The sequence below is a fragment of the Acipenser ruthenus genome, chromosome 1, assembly GCF_902713425.1.
Source record: "Acipenser ruthenus chromosome 1, fAciRut3.2 maternal haplotype, whole genome shotgun sequence".
In the NCBI taxonomy this organism is placed as follows: Eukaryota; Metazoa; Chordata; class Actinopteri; order Acipenseriformes; family Acipenseridae; genus Acipenser; species Acipenser ruthenus.
This window is the reverse complement of record NC_081189.1, coordinates 23,604,007-23,627,669: the sequence shown is the minus strand read 5'-3', so window position 1 is coordinate 23,627,669 and position 23,663 is coordinate 23,604,007. Positions and strand designations below refer to the sequence as shown.

Sequence of the window (23,663 nt, the reverse complement as noted above, 5' to 3'; positions counted from 1 at the left end):
CAGGAACCATTCAAGAGTGGATGGGGGCCAAACTACCGTGATATACCATGGTACTTAGTATCACTATTATAAATGTTCAACAGGCATAAATGTTTTTTTAAAACAAACAATCCTCTAACAAGCATTGCAAAAACATGCTTTAAAGAGACCTGAATTGTGAAAAAGTATTGCATTTTGGACAATTTACTATTAAATGTGGATAATATGACTCTCGTATTATTTTGATTGATGATTCTTCAATGGGTAGGGATTCTGGCAGACTCAACCTATTCATTTGTTACAGTGGCAGCTTTCCCAGGGAGCTCTAACCTGTTGCTTCTAAATGCTGTACATTATGGAGCAAATTCTCTCTAGAGATCATTATGCATTATCCCTCATATCTAACTGGGAGGCCTAGCAACAGAACTGGGAACAGAACCAAACAGAAACATGGCTAATTGTACCTGTGCATCCAGTTGTTCCCTTCTTAACAGAATAACCCATCTGGCAATGGCAGATGAAGGATCCCTTGGTATTCTCACAATCCCCAAACATGCAGATGTTAGGATTCAAATCACACTCGTTTACATCTGCAATGGAAGAATTTCAAGAGATTATCTAACACGTACCCTCTTTTAATAATAGTGCTCACTAACAAGCGCACTTGCTGTCCAAAACTCTTTTGGCAAACTTCAACTGCATCTCCGGTGCCAAATAAAAAAAAAAAAAAATATATATATATATATATATATATATATATATATATATATATATATATATATATATATATAGTAACATAGCAGGGAGGGGGATAAAATCCTCCCTGCGTAAGACATGTGCGCAGGCACATTTTTGTTAGTTTGTTTTATTGTTTAATTAGTTTTGTTAATTGTTTTATTGTTTATTTATCCCCTGCACCTGGTGATTATTATTAAATTAGAGCCAGGTGCAGGGTATAAAAGAGAAGCAGTTAGTTTGTTCAGGGCTGATGAGGAGAAGGAGGCAGAAGGGGTGCTCTGCTTCCGAGCGGTCGTGTAAGTTTACAGAACGGAGTGTTTTGTTGTCGGGCAGGTAAACGGCTTAGCCGTCCTGCGGGTGAGTTAGGTTACCATTTGTGTTTAGTTAGTGCTCATTTAAGAGCTAGGTGTTTATTTTGTGTTTTGTTTGATTTTGTGTTTATTAAAAATAGCGCGCCTGCGCGAGAAAAATCAATTTCCTGTGTCTTTGTCTATTCTTAAAGGGGCAAAGAACCGTGAGAGGTGCGAGTCGTGTTACAATATATATTATTATTATTATTATTATTATTTATTTCTTAGCAGACGCCCTTATCCTGGGCGACTTACAATTGTTACAAGATATCACATTATACATTATTTCACATTATACAGATATCACATTATTTTTACATATAATTACCCATTTATACAGTTGGGTTTTTACTGGAGCAATCTAGGTAAAGTACCTTGCTCAAGGATACAACAGCAGTGTCCCCCACTGGGGATTGAACCCACAACCCTCTGGGCAAGAGTCCAGAGCCCTGACCACTACTCCACACTGCTGCCCATATCAAAACAACCAAAACAACTCCAACCCCAGCAACAAACACTTATGGTGTTAGCAGGAAGTAATGCACTGTGTTGTCCATAGGTTTTCCTTTTTAACATAATTGATATAGATTTAGTGTCACTAAAACTGTTGCTTCAGATTACAAATAATCAGTTCCTGTACATACCTACACAGGTCTTCATATCCATGGATGCCATGAACCCATCAAAACAAAGACAGCGGTACTCTCCAGGAATGTTAGTACACTGTCCACCGTCACAGATATCAGGGCTATCCTCACATTCATCGATATCTGTGCAACAAAGAGTGGGTAAACGGGCAATCTCTCAATCAGACAGACACTTTTAACAGTATTGCAGCTCCCCCAAAAAAGGCCTTTATAAAAAAAGAAAAATACATTGCCTCTTTCTAGTCATGTCGGGTTCGTCTGAGGGAGAGTTTTCAGCAAAAAAGTATAAGACCTGCACTTTTAAAATGCTGCTCTTGCAAATGAGAGACAGGGCAAACTTTTTTGAAACATAACATCGTTTGAGAAAGAAATGGGAAGGGTTCAAGGAAATTACATAATTTCTTAAGACTGGAAAATATTTACATAGCAATAAATGAGCTGCTGTCTGATGTGCTTGATGAGTTTGATGGCTGCTATTCTAAGCACATTTGAAGGGTCTAGCTGGGTGTTTACCTGCACAGCTCCTCTTGTCTGGCATCAGGGCGTAGCCCTCATTACAGCTGCACTCATAGCTGCCTTCTGAATTGCTGCACTGGGTGTCGCATCCTCCATTTTTAATTGTGCACTCGTTGATGTCTGAAACAAAAGGAAGCCCCACGTATAAAAAATAATAACATTCAACTACACTACAAGACAAGTACACCAACACCAAGAAGTAAGAGCAAACAGTGTAAGCATGATGTACACACGCTTACACCAGTACAAGGATACTTTTAAACAAAGTAGAGAATGTATGATGGTGGAAGCCTCCATATGTACATATGACACACTTACAATTTCATCTTAACAGCTCAGTGGTATTGAAACTTAGTGTACTGTACTGTACTTGCGAGTTTTGTTTTAGATGGGTTTGGAGGCAGTTTTATGTCATCCTTTTTGAAGGGCCAAAATCAAGCTTAATCATGTATCAAAATGGTAACTTGTGTTTTCAAGCATTTGTTAACAACCCACTGTTCTGACATAATTAATTTTCCTGTGCCAGAACCTTTCACTTGTGCAGATGGAAATAGCTGGTACAGACATAATTGGGGTTGTTCGGTTCAACAGCGCATAGACTCAACGGCAGGCAGAAGCAAAGGTTTGTATTTGGACAAGCCTTCTTTTTTCCATATTATTTATTTCAATATTTTACACGGGTAATGGTTGCACAGTAAGCTAAACATGTAGACATCCCAGTGGTTTGAAATGCTGCTTCATTGATTTGTACTTTCGGGTTAGAAGAAACAGTTAATTACAGACACTGTCTGGTAACACATCTGCCACAGAAACTGACTAACAACATAACAGTAGTAATCCCATTGATACATGTTTATTACTGACATAGTTTCCGTGTTCCTAGTTATTTAAATAATCAACAAAAAGTCATTTGATTTAAATAAAAAGTAAACCTTACCAACACATCCCTGTCTGTCAGGAGTTGCCTGGTATCCAGGATTACAGGAGCACTGATAGGAGCCGATCATGTTCACACACTTCCCGTTCTTGCAGAGGTTGTCACTGAGATCACACTCATTCACATCTAAACAACACCAAGAGCATTACAAAAAAGCTGGTTCAAACAGCAGTTAGAATGTGCTAGTAGAACTTCCTGATATTTCAACTTGACATCTGCACTACGAACCACAATCAGAAATGACACCTTCATGAGCAGAATCCTGGAATAAATGGATATGGGGCCCTATTCATAAAAGTACTTGCCGACTGCCGTAATAAAATTAATTTTGTTTAAAACTAACGAAAGTCGTCCATATTGCTATTCATAAAATGATCTGAGAATACAGGCGACTGTCGCAAAGCACTTTATGAATGGGTATACAGTTGATCAAGAATGAAAATCTGCCTCTTTTTGATGACATCATCAACATTATTAATGTTCCCTGGGTGGCCTCGGTAGCTGTTGCAAAAAGAAAAAAGGAATCCACCAATAGTACTACCGAAACCGAGACTGCAGCTCCCAGTCACGGGCAGTTTGCAAAAATTCAAACATAAATCGCTCACTACACTCATTTCTTCAAACAAACAAAACATTTTTCCCAGCTTTAGCTGTGGCAAAGTGAATGACGAATGATGTCATCGTAATTCAAAGACCTGACAAAGCATTGAGATGGATTTTTTACCCTTTTTAGAAGAGAGAAAGAACATTCTCCGCTGCAGTTAGTGGTCATAAGATAATATATATATATATATATATATATATATATATATATAAATAAATATGTGTCCCACGCTGCACCGTACTTTCTCATCATGTACTGAAAACTGAAATGATCTCAATTAATACTAATAAGGGAAGCTATCTCTATTTAATGATAGTAGGTATTGCTAGCAATAGATTTTAAATTCTGTACACAAAAGAAGTTTAAAAAATCTAATTTTATGTAAAGGGCGATACAGGTATTACGCACACAGCTATGAAAATTTAAATCACGATTTTCTTGAAAACAGTCTTACACAAAAATTGTAAATATCATAAAATAGTTTAAGAAAAACCAATAAACTATAAATAAATAGCACTACAACAAAGCAAGCAAATGCAATGGCTAAAATAAAGGAAATAAAAACGCAGACAGACTCAAGATTGAAACGGATTGAAAAATGGGTCGCTGCCGCAGAGACAGTGTTCAACTAGTGAAGGCTGAAGACTAAGTGAGTAGTTTGCTAACTGATCATGTGGGTGCTACAATTCGTGTCGCTGATGTCGTCAATTTGTACAAAGCAATATCTAATGAGACACAAAAAATTTCCGATGGCCGCGCTACCGTCACTCAGCTGTTACTTCAATATGGAATGGAGGGCCTACAAAATATGAGGGCCTAAGGCTATAGCCTTATTAGCCTATGGGTTAATCCGGCCCTGACTGTATATTGTAACACTCCATGAAAATAAACAGGTTCACACAGGCAGTATTCGTCCAAACTGTTTATTGTGAACACAGGTTATAGAAATAAAAAGAAAAGGACCACTGTCAGCCATGGATGACGGTAAAGAAGTACTAATAATAAAATAACTGTCTATTCTCTGTCTCATTTTAATATTAATATTAAACATGTTCCTTCATATAAAGCTACAGATTATAATGCAAAACAGGCAGTGTTAAATCACGGGTATGTCAAACTGTATAACAGAGCAAGTGTAGTAATAAAATAGCTCTTTAAAAAAATAGTCTGCCGAGGCTGTCGTTAGTTTAGACTTGACTGTAGAAAGCGTTCAATAACTCCTAGTTATCAACAGCATTTTGCTGTCGTTCACTCTTATGAATAGCAGGTTGACGCTCAGGACCGATGACAACTTTATGCTAATGAGGTAATCGTTAACCTTTCTCTCAATTCGTTAAAAACATGCCTTCATAGACGAAAATCGATGAGGCTTAACAACGCATCTGAATGATCTCTTATGAATAGCAACTGCCGTTAAATAGGCGGCTGTGGACGAAATCCGATCATGTACTCCTGTTTTCTCATTTCGAAAGGTGTTAAGCCTTTATGAATAGACCCCATGCAGTCTAAACTATCTCCTTAATCCAAAAAACTGCATACAAGGCAGCTATCAAGCCATTTCTGCTCTATGGATAAATTAGCTTGACTCACAATTGTCGAAAAATATTATGGAATAAAAACAAGTACCAAACTTTAGTGCATGCTGCTGCTGAAGATTTCAAAAGCTGGCGTGCCCTTACCAACACAGGCATCTCCGTCAGGGGAAAGCTGGTGCCCTGGGGGGCAAATACACTTGTAGCTGCCTTCGGTGTTTTCACAAGTGCCTCCCCGGCACAGCATGTGGTTACGCTCACACTCATCGATATCTGAAAGCAATAGCAAAAACATGAACAGCACAGGGTCATAAAGACATAACTATGGGTCAGCATAACACTTTAGTGATTCATAGAATGCATAAGAAAGATCTAAGAAGCTAACTTCACTATGAATGTCAATCAATCAATCAGTAATGTATCTATTAATCCATCTCAAATCCTATTTTGTTTTGCGTCTGTCAATCTCATCACTCCTGTTGTCTGTTAAACCGTCTCTCTGTCCGTCTATATGATTTGGCAAATGTCCATATCAATCCATTTATCTGCTTGTCCGTCCCTACTCTTTTCAGCTAGTAGATATCAATTACAGTTTTGGTGGACAGCTCTTTGAAAGATCCACATAAGTTCCTGAAACAAGCTACAGGGTTAAGAAAGCAAGCACACCAGAGCCACACTTACCCATACAGTTCTTCATCATCATGAATCCACTTTCATATCCTTCAAAGCACTCGCATTCAAAACTGCCCGGAGTGTTGACACAGGTACCACTTCCACAGAGGTCAGGGGAGATTCGACATTCATCAATGTCTAGACAGAAAGAAATCTCAATGTATTATATATAGGGCTTCTGATTTTCAGTTTTAACCAATAAAACCCGATAAAACACCCCCGATACAAAAAAAATGAAATTGGTGGATAGCCAATAAACACCGGAAAAAACCGGAAAAAACTGTGGAAATGGTTAATCAATTCACGTTGACTTTACCCTATTCCCATTAAAAAATAAAACCTACTACAAAAATAATAATAAATACATTTCCCAATGCTGCTGGGCAATGTCCCGCCTTCCTGACTTGCATCTATCATTGATTTGTTCTCAATACTTTAAACCCGCCACAACTATTGAATGACAGCACATTCTTACATTTCTACTGGAGACTCCGCTTGTGAGATTTAAAACAAGATTACAAACAGGATGGAGGCTTGTTAGCGGGATTTCAAGCTGCATTACAATTAAAACAGAATTGTGGCGAAATGTACAAAAATACCAACACACAAAAACCCTAGAAGAATGTGATCGTGACCATAGGGATTTCTTTGTGGAAGACAGCAAAGGAAAGAAGGTACAACTTAAGTGTGCAAGTAATGTCGAGTTACTACTATACATATTTTGACCAAAAAACAAACAAACGCTCAAGCATTTTGGAAAGTAACCAAAAACACTAATTTCATACAGTATATAAAAAACTAAAGCCCCGGAAAAAAAAACGATTTACATAAAACTCCAAAATAGCTCAAAATAAGCACCGAAAAATACAATTAATAAAACCCGAAAAACAGAAGCCCTAATTAAATATCACTTGACTGGGAAGGAATTTACTTTCAAAATGCACATTTCTGACATCCACAAAGTCGATTTCATTTCTTGTTGCATGTGAAAAAAATGTACAGTATATGGGCAAAATCAATAATATGTACGCAACATACTTTAAAAAAAATTACTATAATGGGTATACACATCTATGTAACAATGAATGATATGCAAATCTATGTAATAGTGGACCACTTTGATAACACGACTCACCAGTGCAATTTCTCTCCTCCATATCCAGTGCAAATCCGCTGTCGCATCTGCATCTAAAACTGCCGATAGTGTTTCGACATTTGCCATAGCTGCAGATGCTGGAAAATACTTTACATTCATTAACATCTGTAAAAAAAAAACCATAAAAAACACAAAAACAAGTTCAATTGAAGGTATTGTGTTATGCTTTCTTGCCCGATTGTACAAAACATAAATTAAACATGTTTAGTAAAAAAAAAAAATAAATCCAGACAAAGCACAATTACTTTTTTGTTAACCTTGATTTGCATGAAAAACACACATACCTTTGAGATGAGGTTCATGCCAATTATTTCTTCTACATTAACAAAAAGTCCATGCCTCATTGAAATGTTAATGGCTTGTTTCAGTGCTCCATAAACATGCCTGCATTTAGGCCATTTCCATTGCTCATCATTTTATGGATGTAAAATATGTTTGCTTCGTAGCAAGTGTGTTTTACAGTAAATACACAGTTTTTATTCACAGTACTTGAAACAGTAGTTCTTGCACCACTACAGAAGCAGCCATGTTCTTTCTCTGGAGAATCCCCCTGATTTACCTTTGTAGAAGGGTCTGCCTGTTAGAATGTCCCCTCTGTTGGCGAAGCCTGGTCCTCTTGGGCAGATGGCCTCGTACTCCTGGCTGCCTGGCTCGGGGCAAGCCTCACATTCGGTGCCCCAGGCAGCGCCAATGGAGCAGCAACAGGCATCCATTCGGAATTTGCCAGCCACTGGTTGAGTGCATTCATCCTCGTCAAAGGTAAGATAGCACTGCTCCACACGTACATCTGAAAATGGAAACAGGGAGTTTATTCCACTGTTGATCACAAGCAACTGACGTCCACCAGGATAAGTCATTATTTCAGTAAAATAACCCAATGCAGTTGGAATTACATGCTAGATAACTGATTAAAACTATAGACCAGTGCCCAGAGCTGTAATTAAAGGCACTTTAAAATACTGGATGTGGAGGGTATTTTGGATATTATAAACTGAAAAATATTTTATGTACTGGAATTAAATAATGTTCTTGCATTAATAACTAATTAACGCAACATAGATAACGTTAACACTTGTTAAATGGTTCTTAATCTTAGAAATATAAATAAATAAATACATAAATACATAAATAATGAGAATACAGCACAGCTCATTCAAACAAGTAGTCATGGTTATTAGTTATAAGTTACTATTTTATTTCTGTGAACAAGCCCTAACCTTTATCCTCAAGGTGGCTATAATGAGGGGTTTCAGTGTGTAACCAGAGCTAATACTTTTGCATTGTAGAACCAACCAACCATCCCTAATAAGGTGCTATTAGGCCAAGATTGTCCAACACATTTCCAAATAGGATTACTTAAATTGTGGGATGGCCAGGAAACTGGCCCAATACAGCAATACTGTAATTTTTTTTTTAATTAACCACAAATGGCTGGCCTGGGTTCTTTATGGTTTACAGTTGTTTCTACATTAAATGGAATATAGTTGGGCTTGGTAGTCTCAACAAAACATAAAAAAATATCCTTAAAACGAGACATTGGGGGTTGGATGAACGTAGAGAAATAAAGAATATTCAAAATGAGAATTCAAAATGTGAGATTTTTTAGTTTCTAAATATTGTGCACTCGTAAGTTTTTGCAATACATACAAATATTTACTCAGTCCCAGCAGGCATTTTAAAAGAAGGGCAGTCATATTTGTTCTTACCAACACACATTCTGCCTGTTCCATCCAACGTCAGGCCTTCAGGGCAGTTACACTGGAAGGAGCCCTTTGTGTTCACACAGCGACCGTTGGGACAGACACCCGGGAAAACTTCACACTCGTTGACATCTGTATGGGGTAAGAAAGAGAAAAAAACACTTTTAGACTTTTTCTAACAGATCTGTCCACTCACACTTTCACCTTATCAGCAGCTCATTTTTATTTGGACACTGATTCACTGATAAGCTTGATCCAGAGGGCCTTGTAGTGTTTACACTTTATCTATAACTGGATCAGGGACAATCCCATTGCTCCTGTTAAAATAAAGACATATGCCCTCCGGAACACAACCTATAGGAATTGAGCGCACTATCACAGCAGCAGAAACCTGCAATAACTACAACACCCTGGGTACCCTTCAACTAAGCTGCAGGTACATACAATCTTCAAACAATGTTATGCACAGCTGTACAGTTAAGTATGTAGAATGACAAGTATTATTTAAAACCGGAATATATTATTTAATACAATAATCTTTAGGAGTCCATTATCATAATGTCAGTAGTCTTCTGTAAGTTCCAGCTTAAAAACGCTGCTATCGCAACGGACCCAGAAAGTTCTCTCTCATTGCTTAGCATATGATTTTGGATCTTTTTTTTTTCCTCAAGGAGACATTTTCTTTTTTTTTTTTTAAATTTAGTCGTCACCAATGGTTTTTTACCCTGGTTTTCTCCCCAACTTGAAATGCCCAATTATTATTTTTATCCCGGTTCACCGCTGCAACCCCCCGGTGACTAGGGAAACGGAGGCTGAAACACGCGTCCTCCAAAACGTGATCCTGCCAATCCGTCATTTTTCGTACACTGCGGATCCACAGCGAAGCCACCAGACCGGAGGACAAAACAGATCTGAATGGCTCCACTGCAGACCCGCAGGCGCCCTATCGGCCACAGGGGTCACTGGTGCACGGTGAACTGCGGATTGCCCTGCCTACCTAAGCCCTCCCTACCCGAGCGGCGCTCTGCCAATTGTGCGCCGCCCCCTAGGAACCCCCGGTCACGGTCGGCAATGACACATCCTGGATTCGAACCTGTGATCTCCAGGCTATAGAGTGCATCCTGCACTGACATTTTCTTTTCTAAACCTTAAGAAACAAATATTCCTTATTTTCTCTATAACTGCATAGCCAGCAACAGACTGATTGACAGGATGTCCCTGAACCTGCAGTCTCATTAGCAGGAGTCACCTATTAATAGGTCACAGCTACTGTATATCACAGATTGCTATACATTGTGTAAACAGTAACTGACATAGGATGATCTTATGCAATGTATGTATTTCATTTCAGTAAATAAATGTAGGTATATTGGGTGGTTAACAGACATGAAAACGAAACAGATGTTCAGCCATAAAAATTAAAATAAAATAAATAAAAATACAAACCTTCACAGATAACCCCCTTTGATCTAGCATATCCTCTTGGACAGGCAGTATCTGTAAACAAACATAAACATATCTTTAAAACTATGCAGTTTTTGCATATCATGTTTAAAACATTTTAGGCTTTAATTGTACAGAGATAGGACCACATTTAATGTAATTATTCTAATGTTAGCAGTCTGAATTATTCACCAATAACCACAAACCTACCTCAACAGTTCCTCCCAGGAAGAAATTTACAACATAACAGAGGCCTGAGCAAAGAATTGTGTGGTTTGGATTGTCATTAGAACTGCTGTCTTAGCTTATAATGGTTGTGATTCACAATCCTCCACAATGCCAAACAATTCCTATTTTAAAACTAATACCACACATACAAACCAAATACCGTCAGACAGTTCCAAGCATTACATTACCAAATCATATTTTCAAGGGACATCAGTCAGCCGTGAGCAATAACTGGAATAAGGTCAGACCACATTAAACAGAGACTCAAAATGTGTGGCTAATGTAGGCTTGCTGTCAAGAGGATAGATTATATTTCATATTCAGCAACTTTCCAAGTTAATGCTAATATCAAAAACATAGCAACAAGCTTATTTTATTTTTTCTGTTGCATACCATACTGGGTTCATCCTTACCCCCAAATTCATTAAATGAAAGTTCAAACAAACTAAGCACTACAGCTAGAAGCAGATACATGAAAAAGACCAGCCTCTAACCACTAACCATGTTATTAGTGTAGAATGTTTCTGTTCTCTAATGACCCATCTACAGGAATCTCTCTTTGAACTTTTGAGCACACTGTTAGAAATCTTCTAACTCCTCAGAAACCTTGTCTACGCTCTACTCTGCTTTGAGATAGCTTGGAGACAAAGACATATTCACACTTTATGGAATGCCCTTCCAGCTGGGATAAGAACAATGAACCTAATCAAATTATTTAACAATATGATAAAAGCTCTAGATAAATGTGACACTCTAAAGTATGACATACAGCCAATATATTTATCTCCAGAGGGATAAACACTGCATTTAAGTGCTGGGTAAAGCTAATCATCAACTTTCTGGGTGGCGTGAGGACATTGTTCTTGGATCCTGAATGAGGATGTACCTATTTCACAGCGTTCACATGGACTGCCCCAAGCAGCTCCCAAAGTGGCACAGCACTCAGACTTGAGCGTCGCCCCGTTGATGTTCACCTCACAGCGGCCATCCTGGATATTGAGCCAGCATGTTCCCTTCAGGCTGTCTGTTGCGGCAAACAGAAAACAAGTTAGTTAGTCTCCATTACATCTGAATTGATTAAAACTAAATAAACTTCTGTTTATTGACACAAAGACATGTAAAATGCTTAAAGCTGGGAATAAATATGAAATTAAATCAAATGAGGGTGTTAGATTATTAATATTATTGTCATTAACTTCAAAGTCAAAGTATATTTTTATACTGTTGAAATATTCCTAATCTGGAAATAGCTACAACATGAAACATTAGAGAACAAGTTCCTTTTTGTTTAAAGTCCATGTTTCCACTTAGAATATGTTAGCCTGTAGTCATGTCAACTTGGATTCTAGACCTGTATGATCATAGAACTTAGTAGTTACTACTTGATGGAGGACATGTCTAATGAATGTCAAGTGCTGTAACCACTCTTCAGTCTTGGCCAGAATCCAACCAATGCACAAACACTTTTTAGCAAGACTAAACGCAATACCTAGCTACTTTAGTTCTTCAGTATACAGGACTGAAATTGACCTACAACCTATTAGCAGCAACTACACTTATAATTCCTCTGAGAGTGTAGATATCAGGTTTTTGTCTGTTTTTACATAGATTTGATGACCTAATATATTTAGTGTTTGGTAGTTTTCTCTAATCAAGTTGCGTGTGTATTTTCTCTTCAATCATCACTTGCAGGCCTGGCACAACAAAGAGTGCACAAGAAATACATTCTCAACTTCATCCAAGGTACTCACAGAACACTTAGAAACACACAGTATGGTTGTATGAAGTATCATCCCATCATTTCTTACCCACGCAGACCAATCCAGTAGAATCGAGTTTGCTGCCAGGAGAACATTCACAGGAGAACGATCCAGCATTGTTCCTACAAACTCCATTAGCACAGGGGCTGCTTTCACATTCGTTCACATCTGGAGTCCAAGAAAAAAAGGCTATTGTTACATCTGCAACTGGTAATCATTAATATGAATTATACTCTATCTTTTTCGTTTTTATAATTCATCCATTCATTCCAGTTTCTCCAAATGTACACAGACATAAACAATCACAAAAGTAACCCATTGCAAAATGGTTTAAGATTGTGGCTTGCCTTGTTTTATAAGGTAGGCTTCTACTCGATTTGTGATTCTATATGTTTGCAAGTGCACCCCACCTATCAGCTAGTGGTTCCTTACTTCACTCACACGCCATGGCTAAACAAACAATGCAAGAACAAAAATTCTAATATTCTGATAGGGACACGATTTATAAATTACAATGTATGTATCTAAAATTAAATGTTTCAACAGTACTGTACTACAATAAAATTCCCAGCCAGTGCCATGCTGAGCAAAATTACAAAGGATTTATTGTCTCCACTAATTATTACTCAGAAAGACTAATGGAATTGAAAAGAATACTGTTAGCCACAGCACTGTGTCAATCCTTTGGTCAGCGCACTTGCAAGTGAGGTTTCACATTTTCTAACATTAAACAGATGTTTCTATATAGAACCCGACTGTATTCCACCTACTGGCAGCAGTTTTAAAGACAAACATCCTGTTGTGAGTGCTACGATAGCATCATTAAACTTCCAGGAAAATCAAATATCTAACCACAAACTGGCAATGTCATGGTCTTGAAAACCAAAATGAGGTGATATGAATGTACTGCACACAGTAATAAAAGCATAATGGTCTCTACTTTGTTCTCAAGCCCGAAATCAAAATAAGTTCTAAGTAATGCAGCAATATAAAGCTTTTTTTCCACATAATAATGGAAATAGATCAATAAATATGATTGAGAATGGAAAAAGCATCTAATTGGTAAGGCAATTTTAATATGAATGAGCCAATTCTCACAAAATGGTAACACATTTCACAGAAAACAATATCAAATCTGGGAGGTCACAAAAGCCACATATGGGATGCATACAGTATAGTGTACAGGATGGGGGAGTTTTATTCAAGATAACATCGTTTCAGACTAACTTAACTCTGTGGAAGGTGACTAAGAACTACATTTTGTAAGTGGAAAAAAGTGGAAAAAAAACTAAATAGCCAACTACGATATGACCAGAATAACATAATACACCATATATACATATATATATATATATATATATATATATATATATATATATATATATATATATATATATATATATATATATACACACAGTATATTGTAGCAGGGTAGAAAAGCTGATAAAATGTATTTGTTTATTTTGAACGGGGGGTTGTATTTTGTGTATTTAAAAACAGGATGTATTACGATTTAAAAGTAATGGTTTATTGTTGTATTAGTATGATTTAAAAATGTATGGATTGTATTTATTTATGTAGACGGACGATAGCCATCCCTCATAATTATTGTTTGATTCGGGAGTGAGAGGGTTAGCTTCCTCTCCCTGCATTCTCCTGCAGAATGTAGAAGGTAGCTAGGAGTTAATCGATTGTCAATTATGTCATTAACTCCTGGCCACCTGATATATAAGGATCCACTTCACCTCTGTTGGGGGAGAGTGTTTAGGAGTAGAGAACGGGAGTAACAGGAGATACAAGAATCAGTACAAAGAAACAATTGCTACGGATGCTGGTTCAAAACCAGCACAATACTTGTTTTAGTTATTTTCTTGTCTGTCTATTTTGTTTGGCCAATGTGCCATTTTGTTTTGTTTGTTCTGTGTTCCCATTTTGTTAAAGTTATATATTTAAAATATATAATAGATGGGCTTCAGTGAGTTACAGGAAAATAATTCCATCTTGGGTTTCTGTGACATCATGAATTATGAGACCGAAGGTCGAGTAGTTGATAAACTGTCACAGAAACCTGAGATGGAATTGCTTTCCTGTAACTCACTGAAGAGGCCCATCTATTATTTTTTATAATACATGGATACCCTTGTGATGCTAATATTAAAGAAGACGAGGTTCAGCAGTACAGTTCGGTTTTTTTAAATGTAGTGTTTCAGTGCTGCACAGACGTTCTATGTCGTTATCCGTTAGTGCTTCAGCTTTATTTGGATGATTGCCTTTACCTTGTTTAATTTCCCGTTCCTCTCCAGTTTCTCTGAGACACAAATGTATCAGCTTTACATCTTTTTTTTTTTTTTTTTAACGTATTCTCATTTTGTTGATCATTAATAAACATACGTACTATACTGTGGGTGTTGTTGAGTGACTGAAAACGAGACATTTGGAGTCAAATGGGTCAAAGTTTAAGTATATTTTCCTCTAGAGGATTATCACTTTCTGACATCACTACTGTGGTATTATGCCTTTTTATTTCGAATGGCTCAGGATATATATATATATATATATATATATATATATATATATATATATATATATATATATATATATATATATATATATACACATTTCATAATATTTCAAATTGCTCCATTTATTTTTGTACAGTTAAACAACTGATCAGTTGTACACCAAAAAAAGTGCATTTGTAAGGGCATCCCCATTTGTGGGTAAAACACGGAGTACAGTCAATAAAATGGTAGGTAGTATCACAATGCTACACTGCAGTAATAGGACCAAGATGCATAGCCTTAATAACTTCTGCATCTTGTATTAAGCATTGTATAGGCATTGCCGTTAAAATGATCCTGGTGGTGACTTGGCAGACTGACAATAACTTTTTCCATTAGCTAGGGCTATTTGTGAGAAAGCTAACTGACATTGATGTGTCTTTGCCAAAGATACATAAAAAAGGCATTTTCATAAAAAATGTGGAGACTTCAATGCTAGTGATGTGGGGGCTACTAATAATAGCAACTGGCAACAGTCAGGTACTGTGCAGGGCAGGCACTATGTGAACCTACTGTACATATTTCCATACAAACTTCTGCCAGTGCACCCCAGCAGAGACTGTAAAATGTGGCTGAGCTGAATTAATTTAATGGTTTTATAATGTGGACTGGATGAGTAAGCACACATTCAACATAAAAAGCCTTGAACTTAACCAGTGTACACCAAAGCTGGTTCCCTTTACCTTCATTAAGAAAAGTAAGATTGAGAGTAGCAAAACATGAGATACTGTGAACCTGACCACGAGGCATGCTAAGAGGAAAGGCAGAGTTCCACTATCTTAACTATTAACACAATTACCCTCATTGTTAGGACAAATATATGTACACATGTTATGCAAATGCATGGGAACCTGAAGGCAGACATGGCTAGGGATAATAATTTATTCAATTCTGCTGGAAACAGACTTCAAAAGACATCTGTTTTAAATTTCAGGTCATAACGTCACAGAAATCACTCACCACACTACTGGCTTTGCATTGATTTGGACTCTAGTTAAATGCAGCCAGAAAAGTTTCAACAATTCATCATAAAATAAAAGACCAGTAACTATAAACAAGATTCCACCCTGATGCTGTTAAAAAAAAAAAAAAACACTGTTGATAACACAAAACATGAAAACAGCATGTTCATTAATGCCTAGAATTCCCTTGACTATAAAGGTAGACCCTAGTGGACAACTGGAAAGGTTGCATTTCTAAAAGGTTATTGAGCTAATTATCCCCTGCTTTTATGTTAGAGCCTTTTGAATTCAATCCATCAAGTCTGTTGACATAACCCTACCATATTTACTACGGGGAAATAATGTTGACAATTGAGTGAAACAAAAGTTCCACCAGCTAGGTAAACATAGGGAATATGTTGTGGCAAGTGAGGCCTAAACCGGAAATCAAGACCTTTCTCCAATGCCATTGTCTTTTAGTCATTTTCCCTTCTATCTGCTTTTATATTTTCACAGATCGTCACTTCTAATTTAGTAAAACTTTCAATTTTTTATTTTTTATTCTGTTTATTGGTTTAGGCTTTAGTAAAACTTTTCCAGAACAGCACTCTTCTCACCTTCACAAGTCTCTGAGTCTAGTCTGAAGATGTACCCCTTGGGGCAGGTACAACTGTAGCTGCCAGGCATATTCCGGCACAGTCCATTATCACAGAGCAGCCTGTTCACTGCACACTCGTCAATGTCTGAAAAAGAAACACGCTCATTAAGCACCCTGAAGAAATGTATTTGCTGTCTACACTCCCCAGGAACGGAATGACTGGTTTTTAAAATTATTTTAAAAGATGAATAGTACTCGCATTGGGCCTGACTATTTAAACTTTAGTATCTCACATTGAGCATCTCTTCCAAAACACATTCTAAAAACAGATACTGTAACTGTGTATGTACTGTATTCTATGCATATTTTCTCTTGCTCAAAATAGCCAGCTTATCTCAAAACATGTAATACGACACACAGAATCCCCCCCAAAAAATCTCCAGCTGTAAGAATGTTTATTATTATTATTATTATTATTATTTATTTCTTAGCAGATGCCCTTATCCAGGGCGACTTACAATTGTTACAAGATATCACATTATTTTTTACATACAATTACCCATTTATACAGTTGGGTTTTCACTGGAGCAATCTAGGTAAAGTACCTTGCTCAAGGGTACAGCAGCAGTGTCCCCCAACTGGGATTGAACCCACAACCCTCCGGTCAAGAGTCCAGAGCCCTAACCACTACTCCACACTGCTGCCCTCAGAATCCATTTAGAATCCATTATAGTTACTATAATATTACTGACATTGATATAATGCCACAATAAAATCACCAACCTCGTCTGAGAAGGTGTGTGAATTATTTTGTGACACAGCCTTTAGGCTTTTGATTGTCACTCTGTATTCATTCACATATGTTTTCCATTAGCTGTACACTAGTTTATCGGGTTGTGATGAATATTATTATACTATTGCACTGTTCCTCTGCAACTTTTTTTTTTTTAAAACATGGGACAAGCACAACCGCACTGGCTAGCCTGGATAAATACACTACGAAATAACCCAGGAGCAAACGTTTTTCTAACCCTGACGCAGAGCAGTCTCATATACAGTACTCTTATCCCTTTGGTAACAGCTCATGGTGTCATATAAAGAACAAAAGGCCTCTGTCTACTTAGCTCTCCATTGCTTACTATAAGTCTACAAAACTTGGCAGACAATCTTAAGTCTACACTCAAAATGTATTTTTATAAGCAATATTATCTTTCTTTATTTGCCAATTATGAGCAACATGTCATCTTATTATATATTTAGCATTGTGTTCCGCTATTATGTCTACACAGTGACATAAATCTAAAAATGAATTTGTATGATTATATATATGTCACACAATACAGTATGCAGCTGGATCAGGGCAGGGTCTATGAAATCCATTAGAAATGGGAAAAGTCTGGACTCTATTTGAAGAAATAACATTTGACAATTGTCAGTGGGAAGGATTTTATTTTTTTGCCTGAGTGTTAAACAGATGCAGCAAAACAACCCGATGTATGAGCTCATCCTCTGAAATGTGTGCCATTAAAATCATACTGAACGTTTTTTCCACTTTCAACTTGTTGGCCCATCCTGGGAAGTCTCTGCCAGGTCTGCCGAGAACTTGGCCAGCAGGGGTCACTGATTTGAAACAAATTTTCTCTGAAATGTCCTTTTTCACAGGGTGGTTGGCAAAGTAATTGTTTGTATTAAACTGATTGGAGACACAATCTAAGTCCATTGTATTTCTGGCTTTTAAACACAATTTCACTCACCGACACAGCTCCTGCCAGTTGCCTCAGATTCATATCCAATGTTACAGATACAACGGAAGCTTCCACGGAGGTTTTCACAGACTCCATTGGAGCAGATCTCGGGATCCAATGCACACTCATTGATATCTATTGGAAAAAGCAGTACAGACAAAAAAAAAAAAAAAAAAAAAAAACAGAGCGACTATTAAAGTGATTGCAGCTAACAAAATAATCCTGTAAGACTGACATGCTTTGCAGTCAGTAAGATGCTTTGACCCAGAGGACACTCCTAAGAAGTAAAGAAGTACCAGACTTCCTGGAAGGCAGGGCAAGCAAACTGAGAACTTTATTTAACCTAGTTTAGTACCAGATGTCTTATTTTAAATGAAAATACATGTTTGATGTAACACGTGTTTCTTTCAAAACTGCACATTTGAGACCTATATAGTGAATGAAAGTGACTACGACTACGACTAATACTACTACTATTACTACTACTACTATTAATAATAATAATAATAATAATAATAATAATAATAATAATAATAATAATAATAATAATAATAATATATGCCCAACTGTGCGTAATAAGGCTGCAATTCTACCTGGGGTTTCCAGTGACATAAATCATGAGCACATTAGCTCAAGTGATTTATCCAAGCCACCAGAAACACGAGATCAAATTACAGCCTTGTATGTTGAGTTTTGGTGTTCACAGTTGCTATAATACATGGTGACATAACAGACAGAAATTGTAGAACTAGCTGTGTTTATTTTTATAAACTGAAAAAGGGTTGAGAATAACAAACACAATTAAAAACACATTGTAAAACAAATGTATTTTTCAACAATTTTAAACTTCAGTATTTTGTATTTTATTACCATATTTTGTGGGTGTTGGGCACGGAAAATGTATTATTACTAAAAAAATTCACTTGACTTTTTTGGACGGTGAAGTGATTTCCTCATCATTCAAGAAGCTCTGCTTTCTCACTCTACACTGCCTAAAATCTGACGGAGAGTACGTGTCTGAGGTAATTTCTTACTAAATGTATGTTGCTTATTGTTTTCTGCGGATAAAACTTGAAATCTGCAGACGATTGTTGTTTGTTTTGGTATTAATGGTGTTTTGTTGTGTTCATATAGTGGTGTTAGAGTTTAGTTCGCAATTTTAACATTAACCTTATTTTACAAGGGCAATCTTATTATACACTTGCCTCGCATCACCACCTAATCTTATTATGCATGAGTCTCATGCCACCACCGTGTATAAAAAACACCAAAGTTTATAGGAAAAGTATTGTTCACCATGTATTCTAGTAATAATAAAATATAGAATTATTTACCTGTTCCATCCACTGAGAATCCAATTCCACTGCCACAGAGTGCTTGAAATTCAGCTGCAAGAAAATGATCAGAAATTAGAACCTTGACTTACAATTTCTTGATTATTTTACAGTTACAATTTAAAGAATACCAGGCGTGCACTCTAGGTGTTATTGAGAAGTGCACTTTCCTGTGCTACACTATTTACTGTTTGTACTCAAGTAATTCTCAGAAATAAAACCGTGCATACAGTATATTTATCCTGTGAGGTGGTAGTGCTCCTTTGAAAACAGACGCTACCTTCTATGTAAAACTTTAGGCCCTGTCTTCATAAGCTGTATTATCTCTCAGAGCTGAAAAGGAATGTAAGGGTGATCCAAACTCAAACACACAGATGCATTTTTTTGAGTTTCGTTGGTGCCAGACAAATGTTTCTGAGTGAAAAGCTCATAAAACAGATGATAAATTTTTAACTCCTTTGCCAGTTGTTAATCAGGATTTCAAAAATGATAGTGTGTGCCAAGGGTTAAGCAGCCTGTCTATCAATCTTTTCCTAAACAATATTTGCTGGAATAGTTAGTAAGCAGAAACAACCATATAAAAGCACACATAACACACAGAACAGGGTATGAAATTAAATATTAGGAAAATGTAGCTGACATACTATGAAGTATCTCTTCATTTTACTCAATTCACACTATGCAGTTAGGTGGAGGCACAGCTCTGTTGTTTTTTCCTATCTCCAGTATACTCTAATACAAGTTGCCAACAGTCACCTGGCCCTACAAACAAGTTTTTATTGGATGAATCACATTATTTTTTTTTCACAGATGAGGCCAACCTCCTGTTTTCTCCGGTGTACTGTCATGTAATGATGCTTGTGCTGAGCATGAGCAAAAGTCATGGGATAGCTAGTGCCTTCGACAACATCCTGTCCAACTGCAGAACTTTTGTAAGAAGTCAATAGTGAAATACAGTATTTAGATACCAGGCAGTGTTATTGAAAACTGTTATTTAAAGTGAAATGCAGAACGTGGTAGATTGACTGTTAGAGAATCCATTTAGAAAGCTGGTGTACACAGAGAAGGTTTCTATAAAAGGTCCAGGTAGGCCTCAGCCTCAACTAATGTAATATATTGGGAATTCAGTTATCAGTAATTTTTACATACAATGATTGTTTTGAAACATATGGTGATGTGTCATGATGCACTAAACTTGTTCTCTTTGCAAGACTGTATGTGGATTGTGACTTTGCTATGTGCGCTACCTTTCTATTATTAACTATTTTGATACCATAATTGTGTTTACAAGTATGGAAGCCCATTTCCGCCAGTTGAGTGTTCAGTTTATGGAACTTTGTTTATGATTTTATGTGGTTTGTGTGACTTATGTTAGGGCATTGCTGTCATGGTCTACCACCAAATGTCATATGTTTTGTATCGCCGGTTTTTCACTGCTTCGATTGCATTTTTGTTACATTTTAATTTTAAAAAATGTATATATATATATAAAAAAACTTAGGAAAACAAGTCTACACATACACATACTCTGTATATATAAAAACCCAACTCCCTTACAGTGTGCCTCCTCTGTGTGTCAAGTGACCAGCTACCACTGCTCACAAGTCTTAAAACAATTGCAGCTGTGAGGGATTTGCAAGGTACAATCACTTCCTGTCAGTTGCAGGAAGATAGGAATTGGGAGCAGCCCCCATAACAGCGGAAGTGGTGGCTGGCGTAGTCCGAAATAACAATAATTTACTATCTTGCAACAACAGATGTTTTGTTTTTCATGACCTAATTTTACTCAATAGATAAACCACCTACTACATACATTTAAATCTGTATACTGTCACTATTTTAAATGGAATAGTTACCATGCATGCTATTTACCTGAGTTTTTAGCTGGGCAGGGCTGACAGGGCTCTCCGAAGCTGTAATCCGCGTTGGCGCAGCAGCACTCAGACTTGGTCACTGCTCCTGGGAATGGACGGACACAGACTCCCTTCTTGATGGCTCCATAGCAAGTGCTGCGCATGTGTGTGTCTAGAATTGGGGACAATAAAAATAATTCATTGTGTTTGTTTATCATGTATTTGAAATCTTTAGCAGTGAAGGTTTTTCACAATATCAAGCTTGTTTTATTGGAAAATACATCTGTTTTATAACAAAATACAACTACTTTATTACTGTGTTGACCTCAGACAGGCTGTTTACCTCTGTGTCTCACTCAGCACTAAAATGTTAATACTGAATAACAGTTTCCGTGGAATTTAAGATTACTGTGATCGTTGCCTTAAAGCATTTTGTTTTACTTTGCATTCATTTAGATCAGCCACAAATTTCGGTCGTACAAATGCAGGGCCTTACTGAAAATGATATCCCGGTTTCACAGTGTAAATAAAATAAATCTATAAAAAATAGGTCTCCTTGAGTGGTACGTTACTGTGCATGCTTCCCATCAAAAAGAATGGCATATTACTGAGTAACTGGAATACCAGTAACAAGTACGATTCATACATTTCTAAGGGAATCTATATCTGTCTTTAATTGATCCAGTGACTCTTCTATTATTATTACTTTTTTTGTAAATACCTAGAAATGTCAGCTTTGAATTAGACAACAATTTGTACCATCAGCCTGGACTGCTCACTTACCAACACAGAATCTGCCATCTACCCCAACAGCCAGACCTGCAAGGCATTCACACCTGAACGAGCCTTCAGTGTTAATACAGCGTCCATTCATGCAGATCCCCGTGGTGTGACATTCATCAATATCTGAGGCAAAAAGAAAAGACGTCAAGAACCAAAAAGGAAACAATCTTGTCACACTGTGATTTACTTTACTCACGCGAGGTGTCACCTAGAAGTGGAAAAAGTGAAAATGCTTTGTAGTGTGCATGTACTTTAAATTAGAGCACCCAGCTGGAAACTCAATTCCATTCATTTGAATGTATTTATTTAACCTTCATTTAACCAGGATGTGGACCTCACTGAAGCCCATAGTTTATTAAACAAACATTAATTTGTAAATTAATAAAATAATAATAATATACAAGGGAAATGCTTCATGTGCATTATTCTTAGCTCTCTCAGAAAGAAGTCATCTTCTGACCTGAAAGAAGTACTGGGGTGCTCTAGTTTTTGCAGTTACGCTCGTGCCCATACCTGTGCAGTAGCGCCCATTCGAAGCCAGGGCAAAGCCAGGTTTGCAGATGCACTTGAAACTTCCATCTTCGTTGATGCACATTCCATTCAGACACATGTTGGTGGTGGCACATTCATCATGATCTGAGAGAAATCAAAAGCATGGCTAAGACTTTCACAGTAACCAGACGCCTCAGTGGCTCAAAGGATCATTGTAGAGGGACAGGTAAAAGGACACATATGCAGAGTTTTATAAATCTACTTTCCTATAAGTAACTCTTTGTCATAAAATAATTAGTTAATATTTACAGTGCCTTTAAATATACTGGAAGTGTTCATTTTTTTTATCATTCAACTTAAATCAATTATAATTATGGATAATTTAACTAGTCTAGTTAAACGTATCAGGTAAATGTTATTATGTGAATGAATCAAAGTCCTATATAATCCCCCCCCCCCCCCCCCCCACCCCCCCACACACCCACCCACAAGGTTTTGTTACTCGACAAATAGTCAAAATCCAATTCTACAACACCAATAAATACAGTATATGTGTACATGGTATACCATTTCACAAGAATCAGTGCAATAAAAATAACATTAAGAGAAAACCAACATAAAAAAATGGATATAAGTAATTGCTTACCGACACAGTTTTTTCCATCAGAAGTTAGCTCAAAGCCAGCATTGCAGATGCACTGAAAACTGCCTTCAGTGTTTACACAGCGACCATTCTTACACAGAACTCCATTCTGAAGGCACTCATCAATATCTAGCAACACATAATAGTAAAAATATAAGTTATGCTTTAGAAATTGCATTGTCGGTTTTTAATATTTGACTGTACCTGCTATTTCAGATGGGTAATGTTTTTTTTGTTGTTTTTTTTTAAACTGTACATAAGATCATTTAATTGAGAATATTTTCAGTGATTCTCAGAATGTGCAAAGCCAGGAAGGTAACTAACATCGTAGCAGAAATGTTTTGACCCACCAGCATTATTACTGATTTGGAGAAAAGGGATTGAAGTCAGCGACTCTATCAGGGTGTTTGTCAGCTGACAGCTAACTCCAAACACGCTCATATCAAAACAA

General features: G+C 37.0%; 1 protein-coding gene across 2 annotated transcripts in view; it reads right to left on the bottom strand.

Annotated features, from left to right (window-relative positions):
* Positions 1 to 23,663, bottom strand: part of LOC117409181 (fibrillin-2) — a 93,175-nt gene that overhangs the window by 22,803 nt on the left and 46,709 nt on the right. For both annotated transcript variants that reach the window (XM_059022313.1, XM_034924604.2), the window contains exons 13-31: positions 23,216 to 23,341; positions 22,591 to 22,713; positions 22,078 to 22,200; positions 21,314 to 21,466; positions 19,442 to 19,495; positions 18,117 to 18,242; positions 16,382 to 16,507; positions 12,311 to 12,430; positions 11,389 to 11,526; positions 10,278 to 10,328; positions 8,838 to 8,963; positions 7,691 to 7,918; positions 7,111 to 7,236; positions 5,985 to 6,113; positions 5,451 to 5,576; positions 3,168 to 3,293; positions 2,228 to 2,350; positions 1,712 to 1,837; positions 444 to 569 (exon numbers count right to left, since the gene is read on the bottom strand). In XM_059022313.1, coding sequence (XP_058878296.1) covers positions 444 to 569; positions 1,712 to 1,837; positions 2,228 to 2,350; positions 3,168 to 3,293; positions 5,451 to 5,576; positions 5,985 to 6,113; positions 7,111 to 7,236; positions 7,691 to 7,918; positions 8,838 to 8,963; positions 10,278 to 10,328; positions 11,389 to 11,526; positions 12,311 to 12,430; positions 16,382 to 16,507; positions 18,117 to 18,242; positions 19,442 to 19,495; positions 21,314 to 21,466; positions 22,078 to 22,200; positions 22,591 to 22,713; positions 23,216 to 23,341 — 2,376 coding nt within the window. The remainder of the gene's footprint in view (positions 1 to 443; positions 570 to 1,711; positions 1,838 to 2,227; positions 2,351 to 3,167; positions 3,294 to 5,450; positions 5,577 to 5,984; positions 6,114 to 7,110; positions 7,237 to 7,690; positions 7,919 to 8,837; positions 8,964 to 10,277; positions 10,329 to 11,388; positions 11,527 to 12,310; positions 12,431 to 16,381; positions 16,508 to 18,116; positions 18,243 to 19,441; positions 19,496 to 21,313; positions 21,467 to 22,077; positions 22,201 to 22,590; positions 22,714 to 23,215; positions 23,342 to 23,663) is intronic.